The sequence below is a fragment of the Vanessa atalanta genome, chromosome 29, assembly GCF_905147765.1.
Source record: "Vanessa atalanta chromosome 29, ilVanAtal1.2, whole genome shotgun sequence".
NCBI lineage: Eukaryota > Metazoa > Arthropoda > Insecta > Lepidoptera > Nymphalidae > Vanessa > Vanessa atalanta.
Genome location: NC_061899.1, coordinates 6,192,280 through 6,209,203, shown reverse-complemented (window position 1 = coordinate 6,209,203; position 16,924 = coordinate 6,192,280). Strand labels below are relative to the sequence as shown.

At 35.1% G+C, this 16,924-nt stretch overlaps 2 protein-coding genes and 1 non-coding gene across 3 annotated transcripts in view; 2 read left to right on the top strand and 1 right to left on the bottom strand.

Annotated features, from left to right (window-relative positions):
* The first annotated feature begins 972 nt into the window (after positions 1-972).
* Positions 973-7,141, top strand: LOC125074990. Its single transcript, XM_047686508.1, has 2 exons — positions 973-1,164; positions 3,402-7,141. Exon 2 carries the CDS (start codon positions 3,407-3,409, stop codon positions 6,902-6,904), a length of 3,498 nt encoding a protein of 1,165 aa, XP_047542464.1. The 5' UTR covers positions 973-1,164; positions 3,402-3,406; the 3' UTR covers positions 6,905-7,141.
* A 348-nt stretch (positions 7,142-7,489) lies between these two features.
* LOC125075012 (fatty acyl-CoA reductase wat-like) overlaps positions 7,490-16,924 on the bottom strand; it is a 35,717-nt gene continuing 26,282 nt past the window's right edge. Inside the window, exons 4-15 of the mRNA XM_047686552.1 lie at positions 14,150-14,265; positions 13,752-13,874; positions 12,966-13,150; positions 12,660-12,743; positions 11,826-11,935; positions 11,492-11,577; positions 10,498-10,613; positions 9,800-9,922; positions 9,600-9,719; positions 8,716-8,906; positions 8,460-8,526; positions 7,490-8,017 (exon numbers count right to left, since the gene is read on the bottom strand). Of these exons, the coding sequence (XP_047542508.1) occupies positions 7,915-8,017; positions 8,460-8,526; positions 8,716-8,906; positions 9,600-9,719; positions 9,800-9,922; positions 10,498-10,613; positions 11,492-11,577; positions 11,826-11,935; positions 12,660-12,743; positions 12,966-13,150; positions 13,752-13,874; positions 14,150-14,265 (1,424 nt within the window). The 3' untranslated portion in view covers positions 7,490-7,914. The remainder of the gene's footprint in view (positions 8,018-8,459; positions 8,527-8,715; positions 8,907-9,599; positions 9,720-9,799; positions 9,923-10,497; positions 10,614-11,491; positions 11,578-11,825; positions 11,936-12,659; positions 12,744-12,965; positions 13,151-13,751; positions 13,875-14,149; positions 14,266-16,924) is intronic.
* On the top strand, positions 16,528-16,600 carry Trnav-uac. Its single transcript has one exon. It is a non-coding gene; the product is annotated as a tRNA-Val (tRNA).

The window sequence follows — 16,924 nt, the reverse complement described above, 5'->3', positions numbered from 1 at the left end:
TCTAACAAAAGGAAACGACAAGGAACTGGAAGCGAATCAAATTTGTCTTCTTAGAATTCCTCTGACAGTGAGTCAGATAGTAGACGGAGGAAGCTGGTCAGGTGTTCGAATCAGCTTGATACTTTGTCAAACAAGGTCAGTGAGCTTACCAATATTTTATTGCAAAATATTTATCTACCCGCATCTCAGGCACCAATGCCTTCGATTAATTTATTGGGTAATATTTACAATATAAATAAACAATAAGAAATAAGTGGCCTCAAGGACGTGTAAAAGTATCCCACTTCTGAATTTAGCGTACAGAAGTGTAATAGATTTAAAAAAAAAAAAAAACAAGAATTTAAAATACTTAAAACAATTTACTAACAAACCAAAAATATTCTATTCTTATTTATCCTATTCTTATCTTATTATCTTATTATTATCCTATTCTTATTATTATTATATTCTATTCTTCTTAACATAAATACATTACCAAATCATATATATTTAAAAAAACTTCTTACTTAAGCTTACAAGCCAGAAATAAAACACAACGAGCACTTTTAAAAAATTACAAGTCGCGCAAATATCAATCTCACTAACCGCACCAAAAAGAAAAATAATCGCGGTTTAATTCAGTTGCGCTCGCTTTTTTGTTTTTTACTTGTTCTAGCCAGTTTTATGAATAAAGGAATCTCCTCAATCTAGTTAATTGTATATTTTAGCGCAACGTTGTCACTTTATTTACCTATAATGATTTTTCGTACTACATATTTTCATTCTTAAATTATTTAATTTTAATAAACATTATTTATATAATTTTACATAGCCAAAGTCTTATGATAATCTACTTAATGTAATTTAAATATTTCATTTATAATTTAAAGGTTTGAGCAGTTTGGAGTTAAGGTAATTATTTTACAAGCGGCAACACTAATTTCTATATTTTACATATTATGAATGAGGTCATCCCTGCTGTTGTCTTGCTGTTGTCTGTTGCCTGTTGCCCGTTCACCGTTGATTGTTTCAAGTTAATGTTAAATGACTAAATGTGGAGTGCCGGCAACTAAAGATCAAAAACCACACATAATATACGTGTTCTAGAATTATTAATAATTATGAATAAAAACCCATTACATTTAAACAAGAGATACATGTAATTAAACTTATTTATTCAATCTGGTGAGTGATTATTCTGAAGTATTAATATTACACAATATTTTTTTAGAAACTTAGTGAAATACTTACAAAAAACTTAATTTGTTTTAAAGTTTTAATATGGATTGATCATTACAGGAAGTGATAAATTTTGCATTTAAATATGGTTGTTCGTCTAAAACGGGCTAAGTTTTATTATTGTGAAGTGTGTACCAGATCTATTCCGAGATGTATTTGTGTTAAATGTTTGGTATTATCTACTTTCCTGCCCGTGCAGGCGAAACTACAAGTAGAATTACGAAGTCTGTCTGTACATATTATTATATGATTGGAAGGGTAACTATTTTTAGGATTCCTTATAATACGAGCTTTATCGTGTAAGATCCCAGATATTTTTAAACTTCACTAAATTTGCAATCTGCTTCAAATTTAAATATGATAAAAAAACTCAGTATGTAGGAATTATCAAAAGTTATCCTTAATTGTGAGTTATGGATGTTATATTAGTAAAAATATTGAAAGTAAATTCTTGTCCATCCAAATGGTGATAAGATAAAGAGTATTATTGATATTATTGATAACATACCTAAAGCCAATTTATAAAATCCTTTTATTTAAATCAAGTTATCTGTTCATTTTATTATTACATACCTATAATAAATATATATTGAATATAAACGGTAGGACATGGCATTAATCTTAATTTCTAATTTCAGTGCTTTATAGTAGACATGAATAATTAATAATATAATCTTAATATTTTTTATTGAAGTAGACTCATAAAAGTACTTCTTAACATCAGGTTCCAGTATTGAATCAAATGTAATTTACTACTATTTATCACTAATGTATAGGGCATCTGGATTCTCTCCAGCTTATCTAAATTTTTTAACAAATCAGCAGTCTACCAGTCCCATTTAAAACAAGTGTTTGAACATGATTCTTTTTTGAATTCAATATTTGAACAGATAATATATTACCAACAAATGAAACTTAGTAACTAAAGCTGATTAATACAATATTTTCCATGCAAAACACTTCTGTAAAAAAAACAATGATAACCACCTACAATATTTTTAATTCTGCATACGGAATCTGCTGCGTAGAATCTACAAAATGAAAATAAATCTCTTTTTAATAAATTAAATAAAACAGGAGTGATATAACACTACAATATGTTTTATTTTTGTTTGAAATAAATACCCGTTAATTAAACATTTAGATAAATAAATGATTAAGAATAATAATGTTAATTTTAATTAAAGTAGTGTTAATAATTTATATCAAGTACTTCATGAGTCAAAAATGATAATATACAAAGTTAAAAATTAAGTTATATAAAAATATTTGCACAGCTTAATGGACAAGTTATTGCTGAGATCATTTATTTATGAAAATTAATTATATGGCACAAACAAATCTAATTTGAACAGATTAATCTTAATAACATTTTTATATAACATAAATATATAAAAAAGGACCTAAAAATATATTATTTATGTATGATGTAAAGATATTTCTTTAGAGTGAGGAATGAAATGATTTGGCAATTATTTATATAATCTACAAAAACATGAATACAGTATAAAGAAAATAATACAGTTATTATATTTTATTACCAAGAATATTTTGCATGAAAAATCTTAATTATTGTCACAACTAATTGAATAACTAAGGAGTGTGCATAATTAATTTTCTGATTAGATGATATCATTTACTGGCATAGTCAGACATCTACATTATCTCCAGTATGTCTCCATTCTATAACAAAACAGTCCCATTTAAAACTAGTGCTTTAATCATGATATATATTCAAATTTGATAATGGTGCTATTCAATATTTGAATAGATTACCAAACAAAAACTTAATAACTAAAGCTGATTAATACCATATTTTACATGCAAAACACTTCTCGTGTGGAAGAAAATTAATGGCAAATAATCTGCAATATTATATATTTAAATGGATTACTAGAAATATTACAAAAATACTTCTCTTCTTCTTCGGCTGTAAAGGCCCACTGGGGTACTCGGTACTAATGAGTGTGGTGTGGTACAATAAAGTTGGTGTAATAAAGGCACAAAGGACATAGCATTTTGCAGCTTTGATAACAGACATTACAGACTAAGTAGAGGGTTTACCATAAGGTGGACAATAATTCACACTTAAAAAAGTAAAACAGTCCATATAAGTATATCCTTAAAAATATGAGTCTCAAATTCAGTATTTTTAGCATAATTGATGTATTTTGCTTTTTCAGAAAACATGGCGTCGTTGGTGATAGAAGGCGACACTTTAGGACAAAAACATAAGAACTACAACAAACTTGTTAAAGAAGCTAAACAAGACCAAATTGCTGATATTGATTATGAAGAACCCGATTTGAATAATCTTCTAAAGATAGACATAGCTGTCAAAAACAGGAATGTTGAGTACATTCTCAAGGTGTTCCAATGCGACGATATGCTCTACGTGTCCCGGGCTATCAAACGGTCCACGTGGCTCGTAACCGATCAACAATATGCGAACGTAATCAATCCCAGATATCTGTACGACGAGCTCTCTCCGAACATGACGTCGAAAGCCTTTAACAAACTCATTCTGCACATCCGGATCAATCTGAAAGATGAGAAGCGCGTCGATGAATTCTTCAATTACCACGTAGAAAGAAATTTGAAAGTAGCTTTCAAGTGGTTGCCGAATTGTTCTGTTCAGTTAATAGAGAACACTGTACAGAAACATGGAGATGACATCCCGAGGCGTCTGCTCGTGAGACTTTGTGAAAAATCTATCACATGTCTCTTTAAATACATGCACAGTGCCGCGTCGTACTACCATCGCGATACTTTGGCGGCGACGATTTTCCTTCTAAAGAATAATATGGACAAATATCTGGACATCGTCGAGGCGTGTGAAAGCTATGATGTTCCCAGATTTGGACACAAGTCTACCAAGATGATCATGATGAAATGTAAGGAGAGAATTATGAACAACCTCGATAAGTATGCTGCCAACCTTCACATACCGACCTTCGCGAAGTTCATTAAACCCGAAGAAATGAAAGAGTTCATAATAAAGAATGTCAGACATGATAAGATGCGCTCATGGTTCTCATATAACAAAATAAAACCCTTCATCCAACGTTTACCCGTAGAGAGCAGGTTCGAGTTTGTTAAAGAATTCTTTATTGACAAAAAGGAGGAAGACATGGATGAGGACATCATTATGTACTGTGGTCAAAATACCAGGTTTAAGGACCCTTCATCACAGCATATATACCGCTGGTACACGTACGCGCCTTTCAGTACTGCTTTTGCTGATTTGAAGAAACTAATCCGTTCCGAGTCGAACCCTACGGAGAGAACGACCATGTATGGGGTGATGCTAACATGTGCGAGAAAGGATATGAAGAACATACACACGGTACTGAAATACTATCGCGAGAATCACATCAACGAGCCATTTAAATTCAAAATACAATTCGTGAATCTTGTAATCAGTTACACGAACACGCATAACTTTGATAACGAGACATGGGGATATTTAAACGACTTGTTTAGTAGCATGGATGTGTACAGTGAATCCGATAAGCTCGTACAAAACTGTGTCAGGTCTATTATACTCTACAATGTCACCCACGACGAGAGGGTTCCCGATATCATTGAGAAGAAATTCTTGTTCGACACTTACAAAACCCATCAGAAGAAATTAACGGAAGCAGAAAAAGAAAAGTTGTTCCTATATTTACATAATTATTTGCAATCAAATATCGATAAGTGCAAGATAAAAAACAAAAAGGAACTCGGGGAGACGGTGGAGCTGTTGACGAACATGTTGAACCTCCTCTCGGATTGGAATAAGGAACTTCACGAATTTCCAATGATTTTGAATAAAATAAAAGAGATTATTCAAATCAACAAAACAAATAAATGGAACGAAGACATATCGGTATTGTACAATGCTAAGAAATCGTGGAAGAAGCTTCTATTCGCAGAGTCGATTATTTTGAGTCCTTCCCAAGAAGCGTGCATTAACGCACTGAAGCATGGACCAGAGCTGTTGGAGTCATACAAAGCCGAAGTAGAATCCCTTTGTCTCAACGATAATATACTTCTCAATCAATTTCTCAAAAAAGTCCGCGTATATTGGGCTCATTCTCTAGCTAACAGCTACAGAGAATTATTTGTGAAAAAATTAGACCAAAAGAATACACACAAAGCTGTAATTATTGGACTATGCTTGTTGCTTCCAAAAAATGATCTCTTAAATTTAATCAAAAAGTACGTGCCAAGCGAATCTAAAATTGATTGGACTCAACCTGACGACTTGGAGCTCAGTCTTTGCAAAAACATTGCGTCGAACCTGCACAAGGCAAGACCTCAGCCCTCGCCTGCCGCAATTCTATTGTACGCTAAAGGCGATTATCTTCAGTTTTCTCTGCCCTCATTAAATGCGATCTTTCATAACATGAGCTCCACGCATACTCGCGAACATCTGTCTGATTTGCTAAATTCTCCGGTGTCTTTGCAAAAACATGGCATCCGCGTGGCGTTTTCGAAACTCAAACACGACGAACTGAAGAAAATATTTTCTGATATTTGGAAGACTAATAAAAACAGTAGTATTCGGGCGGCTATCTTCAACCAGACCTTAGACTTTCTTTGTAAAGAAAAAGATCCCTCGGCTATAAGAGAGGTATGGGAGCTGCTGAGTCTGTTCATCGACAACTTGACGTCTGAGGAGAATAAAAGCATATACACAAAGCTCAGCAAAGTGGAAAGAGTGCCGATGAGCGTGAGACCGGAGTTTTGGATGAAGAGCTACAAATTTCTGAAATCATTGCCCACGAAAACGAACTGCCTGAAACTGAGAACTGAAATACTCCTGAAATACTTGAGAAACAAGATGGAGGACGTAATGGAGTTCCTCGACAACGACCTGGTCGCTGAAATATTTTTAGAATCGTTCGATGAAAACTTCAGCTCAAAAGAATATGAATTTAACTATTTTGTCGCCGTATTCTTGATTTCCACGAAAACGGAGCAAGCACAAATCGAACGCTATAACAAAGTGTTCGTTCCTATATTGGAGCGATCGTTTGCGATGTGGGACAAAACGCACGAGGACGTCTGTCGCGTCAAGTACAATATAAGAGCAATATTCATGAATCTAGACAATCAATTCTTGAACCTAGTCGTACGTAAGAAAATGTTCCTCCCCACTGCGATATACGCGGACATACTTGAACGGTTTCGTAAGAATTTTCCGATTGCAGAGAATTATGTCATGATAACGACTCGTAAGCTGGCATTAGACTATCTGAAGCTATACGGGGAGCAGATTAAATTAGACGAGACATCGATACCAAACAAAGGAGACCTGAAGGAGGACGATGATGACCAAAATCTTGATGCTAAATACAAGTTACTTCACAACGCAGTCGTCGAGAAACTGGGCGCGCGCTGCGTAGATTACTTGAAGGAGGACGTTTCGAACAATTTCCCATCGATTTATTTACTTTTTGCGGAAGCTTTTCAGATTGTGTCTAACAATTTTAGTTTCAATGATATTAACAGGATGAATGCTGTCAAAGCTTTTCTTGAATACGAAGACTTTATTCCGGGATATCTGTTCGTGCTCCAATGTCTCCGCACTAACGTTTATGACGATGATGAGAAAGCCTTGAAGTCCGAGTTAATGAAGGTCATACAGAAGCATCCGTCTCAAGAAATTAAAATGCATTACTGGTTTAAGCAAATCTAAGTCGTTACGCCTTGGGAGAGGACGACGTATATTTAGGTCATTGAAAAAAAAATGAGCCTCTTCAGACTGGAATTTGTTATACACAAGGCGATGCTTGCTATCGTCTTTATCATTAACGACAGTCTATCTACGACTAATGCCTTTATTTTAGTTGAAATAAACGACAAATATTCTGTTTATGGTGCACATAAACATTGTGCATAATTACTAAACGGTATACATTTTATTTATTACTGTTGATGTACTATATTATTTTATATAATTATATTTTTTTAATGTGAATGTCGTCTTTTTTTACAAATAAATCTTTTAGATAAATTGTAGTTTTGTTTTTCTATTTTTTTAAACAAATGATTAAAGTATTTAAGTCGTGAATTTAAATTTTAGCAAGCAAATTTGGTGATCGAATCAAATATAAAATATTTTTAATTATTACCACATAAAGTTCATTTTGTATTCAAGTAACTTCCAGGGAAAATAATGACAAAGTTTTTGAATCCTATGTTTCTCTTACTGAATTTTCGCATCACAAAGGATTTTGATAAAAACTAAATATTGTAAATTCAATTAATTTTATTTAATCTCGAATCAATACATTTTAACAAATCTCACAGAAATAAAATCTCAGTGTTGCCCGTATACAAATATTCTTAAATTTAAAACAAATAAAAATTTTACAATTAAAATGTTAGTTTAATATAAAAATATTTGATTAGTACAGTAGGTAAAAGTGGTAGATTCAAATATTATATATCAGAATCAAATTCGTGACAAACATGTAATATTAGTTAGATACCCGCAAACTTATTTACGGTCGAACAATATCGTAATTAAAATCATTTATAACAAGTTTATCATTCAGACAATTATAAATACACACATCGATTTCAATTTGTACGAGATATTTTGGTTGTCTTACATAAATACTTAGAAACATAGATTTACAATACTCAAACTAACATTTTATTGTACTTTAATACTAAGTTATTAATTTAATTCGTATTTAGAAACTAACCCATTATAAACGAAAATATTCTCGTGACTAGAAGATATACTAAATAAATTACTAAACTATATGTTGTTATTTTGACGAGCTGGTGGAGATAGAACAACCTGAAACAAAGTATGCAGTATTAAAAACCATCTCATAAATAATAATAAAGTGCCCGTCGAACTTCGGCCACTGCACAGCACGGTGTCAAGGCACTCCGTTAGGGTAACCGAAACTATCGGATATCCGAAATGAAAATCTCTCCATAACCGAAACCGATAAAAAATTATGATTTTTTTTTTGCATAGTACTTTTAGTGTAGCTCGTATTTTGAAGCGTTTTTTTTTGTTATTATGTTTAATACCAAATAAATGCATGCAAATTTAGTCAAAGAAGGGAGATCACGCGCAGGCGTGAAGTTTGAATAATTATCACTAATGAGTTCTTGAGATTTATTTAACTTACTTGGGATACTATGAGTATATCGATAATATACTCGAGCATTATGTATGTCTGTTAGTAGTCTAACTTATTATATGTTATTATATACATATATCATAATACCTGTTCCATTTTTTTCTGGCTTCCGGTAACGTTGAGAGATCATCCTTGACCAAGTACACCCTCAGACCTGCGAGAAATGCTTAATTTAGTATAATATTTTAATAAATATGTCAGTAAGTGGAGGTAGCTCTGCACGAGCTCGTTCAAGTCTTAACGTGCTAAAGAATACGATTCTAATCGCTGAGCGTTTGCCAACTGGCGGCTGTAACGCGCGGCAGCTCAGCTCAGCAGGCCGAGGCCGAGGCGGTGAGCTTACCGAGTATGAACGTCTCCGCCATGTAGTCCCACGACATGTCGGCGAGGGCGAAGGGGAAGACGGCGCGGTCGGCGCGGGCCGTGCGCGCCCACAGCCGCCGCGCGCCCGCGTCCTCGAAGCGCCAGTCCTGCGTCGAGAAGTAGAACAGGATGTTCGCCAGCTTCGTCACCTTCGAGTAGAATTTCAGCATGCTGAAACAATTGATAAAATTATTATTGTTGAGAGTCTTTGTGAAGTTTTATTTCACTTTTACTTTATTCTGTGCAGTGACGGTGAAAGAACACAATTCACTGCTCCTCGGGTGTCGTAAGAGGCGACTAAGGGATATCTGAGCGACATGCTCATTTGATGGCAGTCTTAATCATCTTGAGCCGAGATGGCCCAGTGGCTAAAACGCGTGCATCTTAACCGATGATTTCGGGTTCAAACCCAGGCAGGCACCACTGAAATTTCATGTGCTTAATTTGTGTTTATAATTCATCTCGTGCTCGGCGGTGAAGGAAAACATCGTGAGGAAACCTGCATGTGTCTAATTTCAACGAAATTCTGCCACATGTGTATTCCGCCAACCCGCATTGGAGCAGCGTGGTGGAATATGCTCCAAACCTTCTCCTCAAAGGGAGAGGAGGCCTTTATCCCAGCAGTGGGACATTTACGGGCTGTTAATGCTAAAAAAAATAATGCTTAATCATCTGCCTGGCTTGTTACTGCCAGTCAGGAATTCGCGAAGTGCAGCGTTTCGAGTACAACTAGCGTACAGCCATGCCTGAGCAAGCAATGCCACGATATGTGTTGGTCCAGTGGGGGGGGGGGACTTTAAGCCTTCCTTTTGAGGGGGAAAAGCTTCTACCCAGTAGGACACAAACGGGTGGTTTGTTACTTACGCTCGCCGTTTCCCCGTCAGCGCGCAATACATGTCGATGAGAAGCGCCGGCAGGTAGTGTAGAAAGAAGTTGTAGAAACGGAAGAGGTAGTACGTGTTCGTTGGGTTGAGACCGTAGTACCTGAAATGTATATTGTATTATTATTGTTATACAGTGTTGTTCGGACGGGCAATTGAGTCACCTGATGAAATCGTACTCACCAGACAGCTTTCATAGTTGGCGTCTCTATTCCATACTTCCTGTTGAATTCAATAAACTGCCCCCAAGTTATGGGGTTCTGCGCCCCTGACACGAAGTTGTACACCGGAATGTCGGATGTTTGACTGAAAATAATGACAATTGAATTATCTATTTGATAAAGACATGGTACACATTGCCTCGATAGATATTTTTTAATTCCGATACATGATTGTACAAGAAAAAGCAAGTACCAGCACCAACTGTACGAAGTTTTAATAATCGTTTCGTTTTAATTCGTCAACTGTAATATATTATTGCACTTTATGGTTGTGCCGTCGTTGAACGTTCAAGCTAGAGTGCCCGTTACCCAGCCGGGCTCAACTAAGATAAGCTAGTTGCTATAATTGGCCAACGCCTGTGATTGGCTATCGCAGATTTAGTCAAATTAAATCAACGTAAGTTACTAATGATACACTTTTATAATGGAAAAACAACTTAAATATTATTACTTTTCTGTCTAAAGTCTAGTTTAATCTATATTTAAAATATCGAAATAAATTATCAATAACTAGAAAATAATGAGTTTCTTGACGGTTCTTCTCGATAGAATCTACTTTGCGAACCAGGAATACTGTAACATACCGATAAAAAAGTGTTTTTATGATTATTCATCATAAAAGCCATAAATCCATAAATTATACAAATGTTGATAACTCACTTTTCCTTGAAGTTGTTCGCGGTGTGGTACGTTGACGCGATAATGGCGTTCACCGTGAGGTCCACGGGAACCATGTCCGCTACCTTGTTGACGTCCATGTACATCGTGCGCAGCACCTGTCGTGGATACATATGTGTAGCGAGAATACGTGGACGAGGACTTCATCTTGAACTGTGACCGTTCAGCAAAAAGACAATGGGGCAAAGTCACTTTATAGTTAGTAAATGAATGTTATGTTGGTAATCGGCAGGGATCTCATATTCAATTCTTATTTTATTACTAGCTGAACTCGCTCGGCTTTATAAACTTCGATCAACAATACCCACACACCACAACACTACAGTGTATTGTTGATCGAAGTTTACGTTAAAGAAATGTCTGTTTCCCTATACAAACTTCCAACCCAGTTTTCATATCCTTATGGGATGATTTCCGCGTTAAATCATCTAGGTATGTCCTACCACGGGATTCAAACTATCTCCACACCAAATTTTATCTGAATCGGTTCAGCAGTTTAAGCGTTAAAGGTACCAGACACAGTTACTTTCGCTTTTATAATATTAGTAGGGATTACATCATTAAAAACTCTAACTGTTACTGGGAATCCAATCATTTATCAATAAGTTTTTATTCAGAATAGATATAGAACAGCAAAGGAGGCTCTTTAGGCCTCCTCTCGAGTGCAAAAAAGCTCTCCATGACCCATAATTTCGATCACGGCAGGTGTTCATCTGAGACAAGCCATCTGGACAGGTTAATCATTATTATAGTGCTTAAGTGTGAGCAGACAGGCGAACTCTCTCTTCCTTCGTTTGCATAATCTGATGGTTCGGCGATCGTGATTACTATTGGCTGGCCAATGTCTACTACTGAGAATTTATTGATAGAAACACCATAATTCATAATTGGCCCGACTTGGGTTTGAACAAAGGACCTTGTGATCTGCGGTATTGAAATCTAACCATTACTGACTCGACGGTGACTTCGCACTCACCCCAGTGCCGATACCGATGACCAGCCCCGTGGGTCCATACACACTGTCCGTCCAGCCTCTAACAGGTTCTTCATATGTTGAAATAACTGGAACAGTTATACTCCAATGATAAAACAATTAACTATAAGACATATGTAAAAGTCACAATACAGATTCTAACAAAATAAATGGAGGGAGAAGATTTTAAAAGGACTAGAAAATAATGGGCACAGGTCCAACATAATTACGTTTGCAATCTGTTTTGCACTTTCGAGGCAAAGTTTATTCAGCGAGCGAAATAAAACAACTCTACTAACGGCCATGGTTGATAAAGTCTAGAATACATCTCACTCACCTATAGAGGGTCGGATAATACACACAGGCATGCCCGAGGCGTGTATCCTGACTGCTTCCTCAGCTACCGCCTTCGTAAGGCAGTAGGTATTCGGCCGCTTTCCCAGAAGCCTAGCAACCATATTGAAACAATCTTTAATAATTAAAAGAAAATATACATTTTTTATAGTGTATGCAGACGGACCTGATGGTAAGTGTTTACCACCGAAATATTAACAATTCTTACATCGAAAATGCAAACCAACCTTGGGAACTAAGATATTATGGCTCACTCATGCTTCAAACCAGAATACAACAACACTGGGTACTACTGTTTGGCGATAGAATATCTAATGAGTGGGTACCACCAAGTAAGTGAAAATGTATTGATTATTAACATTTTAAAGCAGACTGGCAAACCGACCACCTGACAATAAGTGGTCACCACCACCCGTAGTAGTACAAATTGGCAATGTAATAAAATTGTAATCATTCAATAACACATCGTCAATGCGTCAAACTTGGGAAATAAAATTTTATGATCCTTTTTCCCTGCAAGCCTAAACACAACATTACTAAGTACTGCTGTTCGATGGTAACTACCTAGACGGACTTGCAACCACCGAGTAAAATACCATCATATAAATATGAATGAAGCGTCAATGGCACAATGTTTTACAAGCTGCCTAGCGATGTAAAAAGTCACAGGTTCGATCCTCCCTTTGGGCTATTGTCGTACCCACAACTAATACAAGTGATAAGCTTAATATGAAGGTTAAATAGGAATATTAATAATTTCTTCATTAATTTGGGGCATGGCTACTATTCTTTAAAATATTTGCATATTGTAACTCACGTCGGCAAAATGGACTCGATTAAATTGTCGTCCAACTGAGCGATCGCTTCCAACGCTTCCACCGTCATCGGGGGCTCGTAGATTCTGGAAACCAGTACGAATGTATCTTATTCACTTTTTAATTAAGTAAAAACCATCCATTACATAATTAGTTGACGTTTGTCAGTTTTATTACATAGAAGAAATCTTCAAGAGGTAACTGCCCAACCTTCTGTAGGACTATTAATGCGGGTACCTGCTCACCTAGGTGTCCTGCCTGAGGGCCGAGCTCGCCTAGCTAGGTATACAGTAATGAGATGCTCTTACTTTTCTTCAATATATTTGAGATGTGTGTTCGAGTAGGCCGTGGACACGTGGGTGATGGCTTTGAGATTTCTGCACTCCTTGGCGAGCTTGATAACTTCCACAGTGCCCTTAACGTTGATCGCTGTTGATATCGACAGCTTTTCATCGAACTTCACCGTCGCCGCTGAATTTATGATTATTGTCACCTGGAAAAATGTGAGAATCATTTTTGGTTTTTATTGATATTTATGTATCAATTTATTTATTTAAAATTGCTCCATTATTTACATAAGAATTATTAATATTAAAATAAAATAAGAATTTAAAATAGTTACTGTATTAATCATGACCTGTAAAAATTTAAGAAGATAAGGTACAACCAGTGACCTGACTATTTAGTTGATATCGACATGCCATAAAAAAAAAAAAAAATCGATAGAAGGTTGGCAAGTATTTTGTCACTTGTTAAATTTTCTGTCAAACTGTAGTAACGGCGAAAAGTTTTTGTTTAACAATTCTCTGTCACCTCTATGTAACATTTGTGATTTTGACTGCATTTGATTTGATATTTTTTTCATAAAGACCTGAAATGCTATTTACAGAAGAGAGAAAGGCCGGAAGCGCAAGTTTAAATCTCAATTGCTTTGTTAGCATATCATATCACCCAACATTTCTACCGCAACACAGCAATTCAAATCACTTCCGACATTTCTGGACGATCAGATGAATTGACGTGACTCCTTAATTTTTGATAGTGAATAAAGTCAGTCGTTTATAGTCAGACGTTTACTATTTTGATAATATTACCCTCGAAATGAGCAGTTTCCTATCCTCGTCACTGATTCCTATACCGGGCAGCTCCATGTCTCCTACGATCGGTATCACTTTATAGATACCCTTCGGATTTTCTTCAAGAGCCCTTTGGAATATCTGAAAGATAACTTATATTAGTGAGTTTAAACATGGACTTTAAGAGATATTAATTTCACTATAACAATCAGGAAATTCATTTAAGAGCCACATTCGGTGTATCTATTGCATTTTTTGCTCTTGTACGTATCGTAAATGCGTCAAAGTGTTGGTGAACTTCATGATGGTGATTGAAGTTAAGACGAAATAGCGAAACAAGCTAAAGTGAGTTTTTGTGTTGAACATTTATAATATCGGTTAGGATCAAAAACGCAGTTTATTTATGTACTACGTACGAAGTCATCCAGCATGTCACGTATCCTCGAGGTTGGATCTTTGCCTTTCTTCGGTCGCACCAGAACGTAGATGGTGTCTAAGTCACCGCACGAACGCAACAACTTCTCGATTAAAACTAAAACAAACAACACATTTTATAAATATATTAATCGTATGTGTTTTTTAGATATGTTTAGTGTCCCTATTCTCGTCTCCGATTAATCGTAACGCTTGGATAACAGTACCCTACTATGAATTGTTTAGCTGCCTCGTGATTTTATTGACTCACTCTGTCCGTGGTTGATACGTCAGATCGGTTCAATTAAAGGTTGTTTTTCCGTCAAGAAATTCTCGGTCAGTCCGAAGTTTGGATATTAACAGAACTTATACTCAAACATTAATGATTCAACGGGTGAATGATGTTATCATTCTTGCTACCAATCCACGTGGTCGGGCAGTAACACTTATTTCATTGACAGGATAATCATTACTATATTTATAATATTACCGATAGCGAAGTTGCTGATATAAATACGATCTTTGTCCTGCAGAAAGTAAAAGCTACTCGCGCAATTTATAACCTGAACCCTAAAGCTTCACTTAAAAGTAAATTTAAGGAAAGTGTTGACTATCGTTTCTCAATACACACTTTATAATGTATTGTAGAAATATAAATGAATTTTCTAGAAATTTTGATGTGCACGCAATTAATACAAGGAACAAACATGAACTTGTACATCGTGTTATCCATCTACACAGAGTTAGTAATTCTTTTGTGGGCAGTGTATACGCTTTTACAACAGGATCCCAGAAAACGTTCAAAACTTTTCTATAGTAAGGCTCTAATAAATCTTTTAAGAACTCTTGTGTACTAAGATGATTATAACATTAACGAGTTCATACATTATAGTTAGCACGCCTTGTGAATGAAACGATTTCCTTCGAGCCGTTTCGAAAATAATTAATCATTGTAATTATTCAGATAAATTATAATTTATTATTGTAAATAAACATTTCAGACGAAAAAAAAACCGCTGAGTTTCTTTCTCCGGCTCTTCTCAGCTTCTTCATCTTTCCGAACCGGTGGTAGAATCTTGATAATCAATAAAAAAGTGTTATACTTATACGTTGAATAAAGATAATTGAATTTGAATTACAAGTCGGTAGGGCTTCGTTTAAATTCATCTGGCAACACCCACTCATAATTACAATCAGTAGATTGTAATTTGTTGCTAACTAAGTATAACTTAGTATCGTTGTGTTCCAGTTCAAAAGGTGAGAGTAAGTGTAACCAAAGTCACAAAGAACATAACATCTCGATCCCCGAGGTCGGTGGCGCATTGGTGATATGAGGAATCATTAACATTTCTTACAGCGCTTATATCTATAGGCCGCGATCACCACTTACAATTACCAGTGGCCCATTTGCCAGTCGGCCCACCAAAATGACATATTGTTATATTATCACAAAAATAGTAAGATTAATAAAATAAAACTGTTTTATAAAATATAGAACAGTCCGTCTTGTTGCCTCCATTGGCTCAATTCGCCAGGGAATCGGCAATGTATATATGAAATTCAACGGAGAAACACTCGGCATGCTGCCTCCACGTGGTCATGAATTGTACAGCCATTTATAATTTGGATTCGTATCTGAAATATTTTACCCTAGTTGTTCGTCTCGACTTCGTGCGAGTGAAGTTCGTACAGAGTTCAGAAAAAACGAAAGGTTTCATTGATTTTTTTATTTTTATTTAGAATTAATGTTTAAAATAGCTTCTTCTGTCAATTCAAATATTTTGTATTTATTAATTTTGATCTCACAAAATTATAGTAGTTTTATTTATAATTTCTAGCTAAATATTTCTAAGCACATATCTACTTCGTCTTATGAGTTTAATTTGCGTTTAAAGTTCACATCGTGCTCAGCTATGAACGAAATATATCGTCAGGAACCACACATGTCTTGGTTGAAATTATGTCACGCGCTCAAACTTTCTCCCCATGAGATCTGTGCCTTCCATTTATATATCAATGCAGTTTGTCTACTTAGTGACCGACAACATACTGATCAGTGAATACCTTACAATAGATAAATACACAATAAATACTTTCTACAATATTAAGCTATTGCTAAATAAAGAAAATATAATTTAAAATTTTAAAAATATAAGTGAATATATATTGAGCTATAGTCACTCCGTTTAAATTGTGATTCGTAAAAATTCCAGGTCAGCAAGGTGCGACGAATTTAATAATCAAAAAACTGCCAATTATACACATTTTGTAAATAACGCACGTGTCGCGGTTGTAAAAAGTATGTTAAAAATTATAAATAATCTTTATATTGATATTAATCTGAGTTATGTTGATAAGTATTTCACAGTCGCTATCATCGGGTTCCGTGGTGTAGTGGTTATCACATCTGCTTTACACGCAGAAGGCCGCCAGTTCGATCCTGGCCGGAATCATATTTTTTGTTTTTTTTTTTTTTTAATAATAATTTTATATTAGTACTGTCCGAAACTAAATATAAAGAACGAAGTTTCGATTATAGAAATAAAAAAAAATACACATAATGACCCGATTACAAATTCGCATAAAGCTGATAATTAGTACAGTTGTTCAGTACACAAATAAAATATCATATATTAAAATGTCTTAACAAAAAACATATCCTTAATTAAATACCTATGGAAGTTTAAAGGAATAAAACAACAATATTAATTAAATATTTATTTAAAATCTAAACAGTCACCTTGAATATATAATTTAGCAATAAATACACAAGGTGG

What these genes read in the sequence shown, in the direction of transcription:
- LOC125074990 (XM_047686508.1), top strand. Translation starts at nt 3,407, where the DNA reads ATGGCGTCGTTGGTGATAGAAGGCGACACTTTAGGACAAAAACATAAG.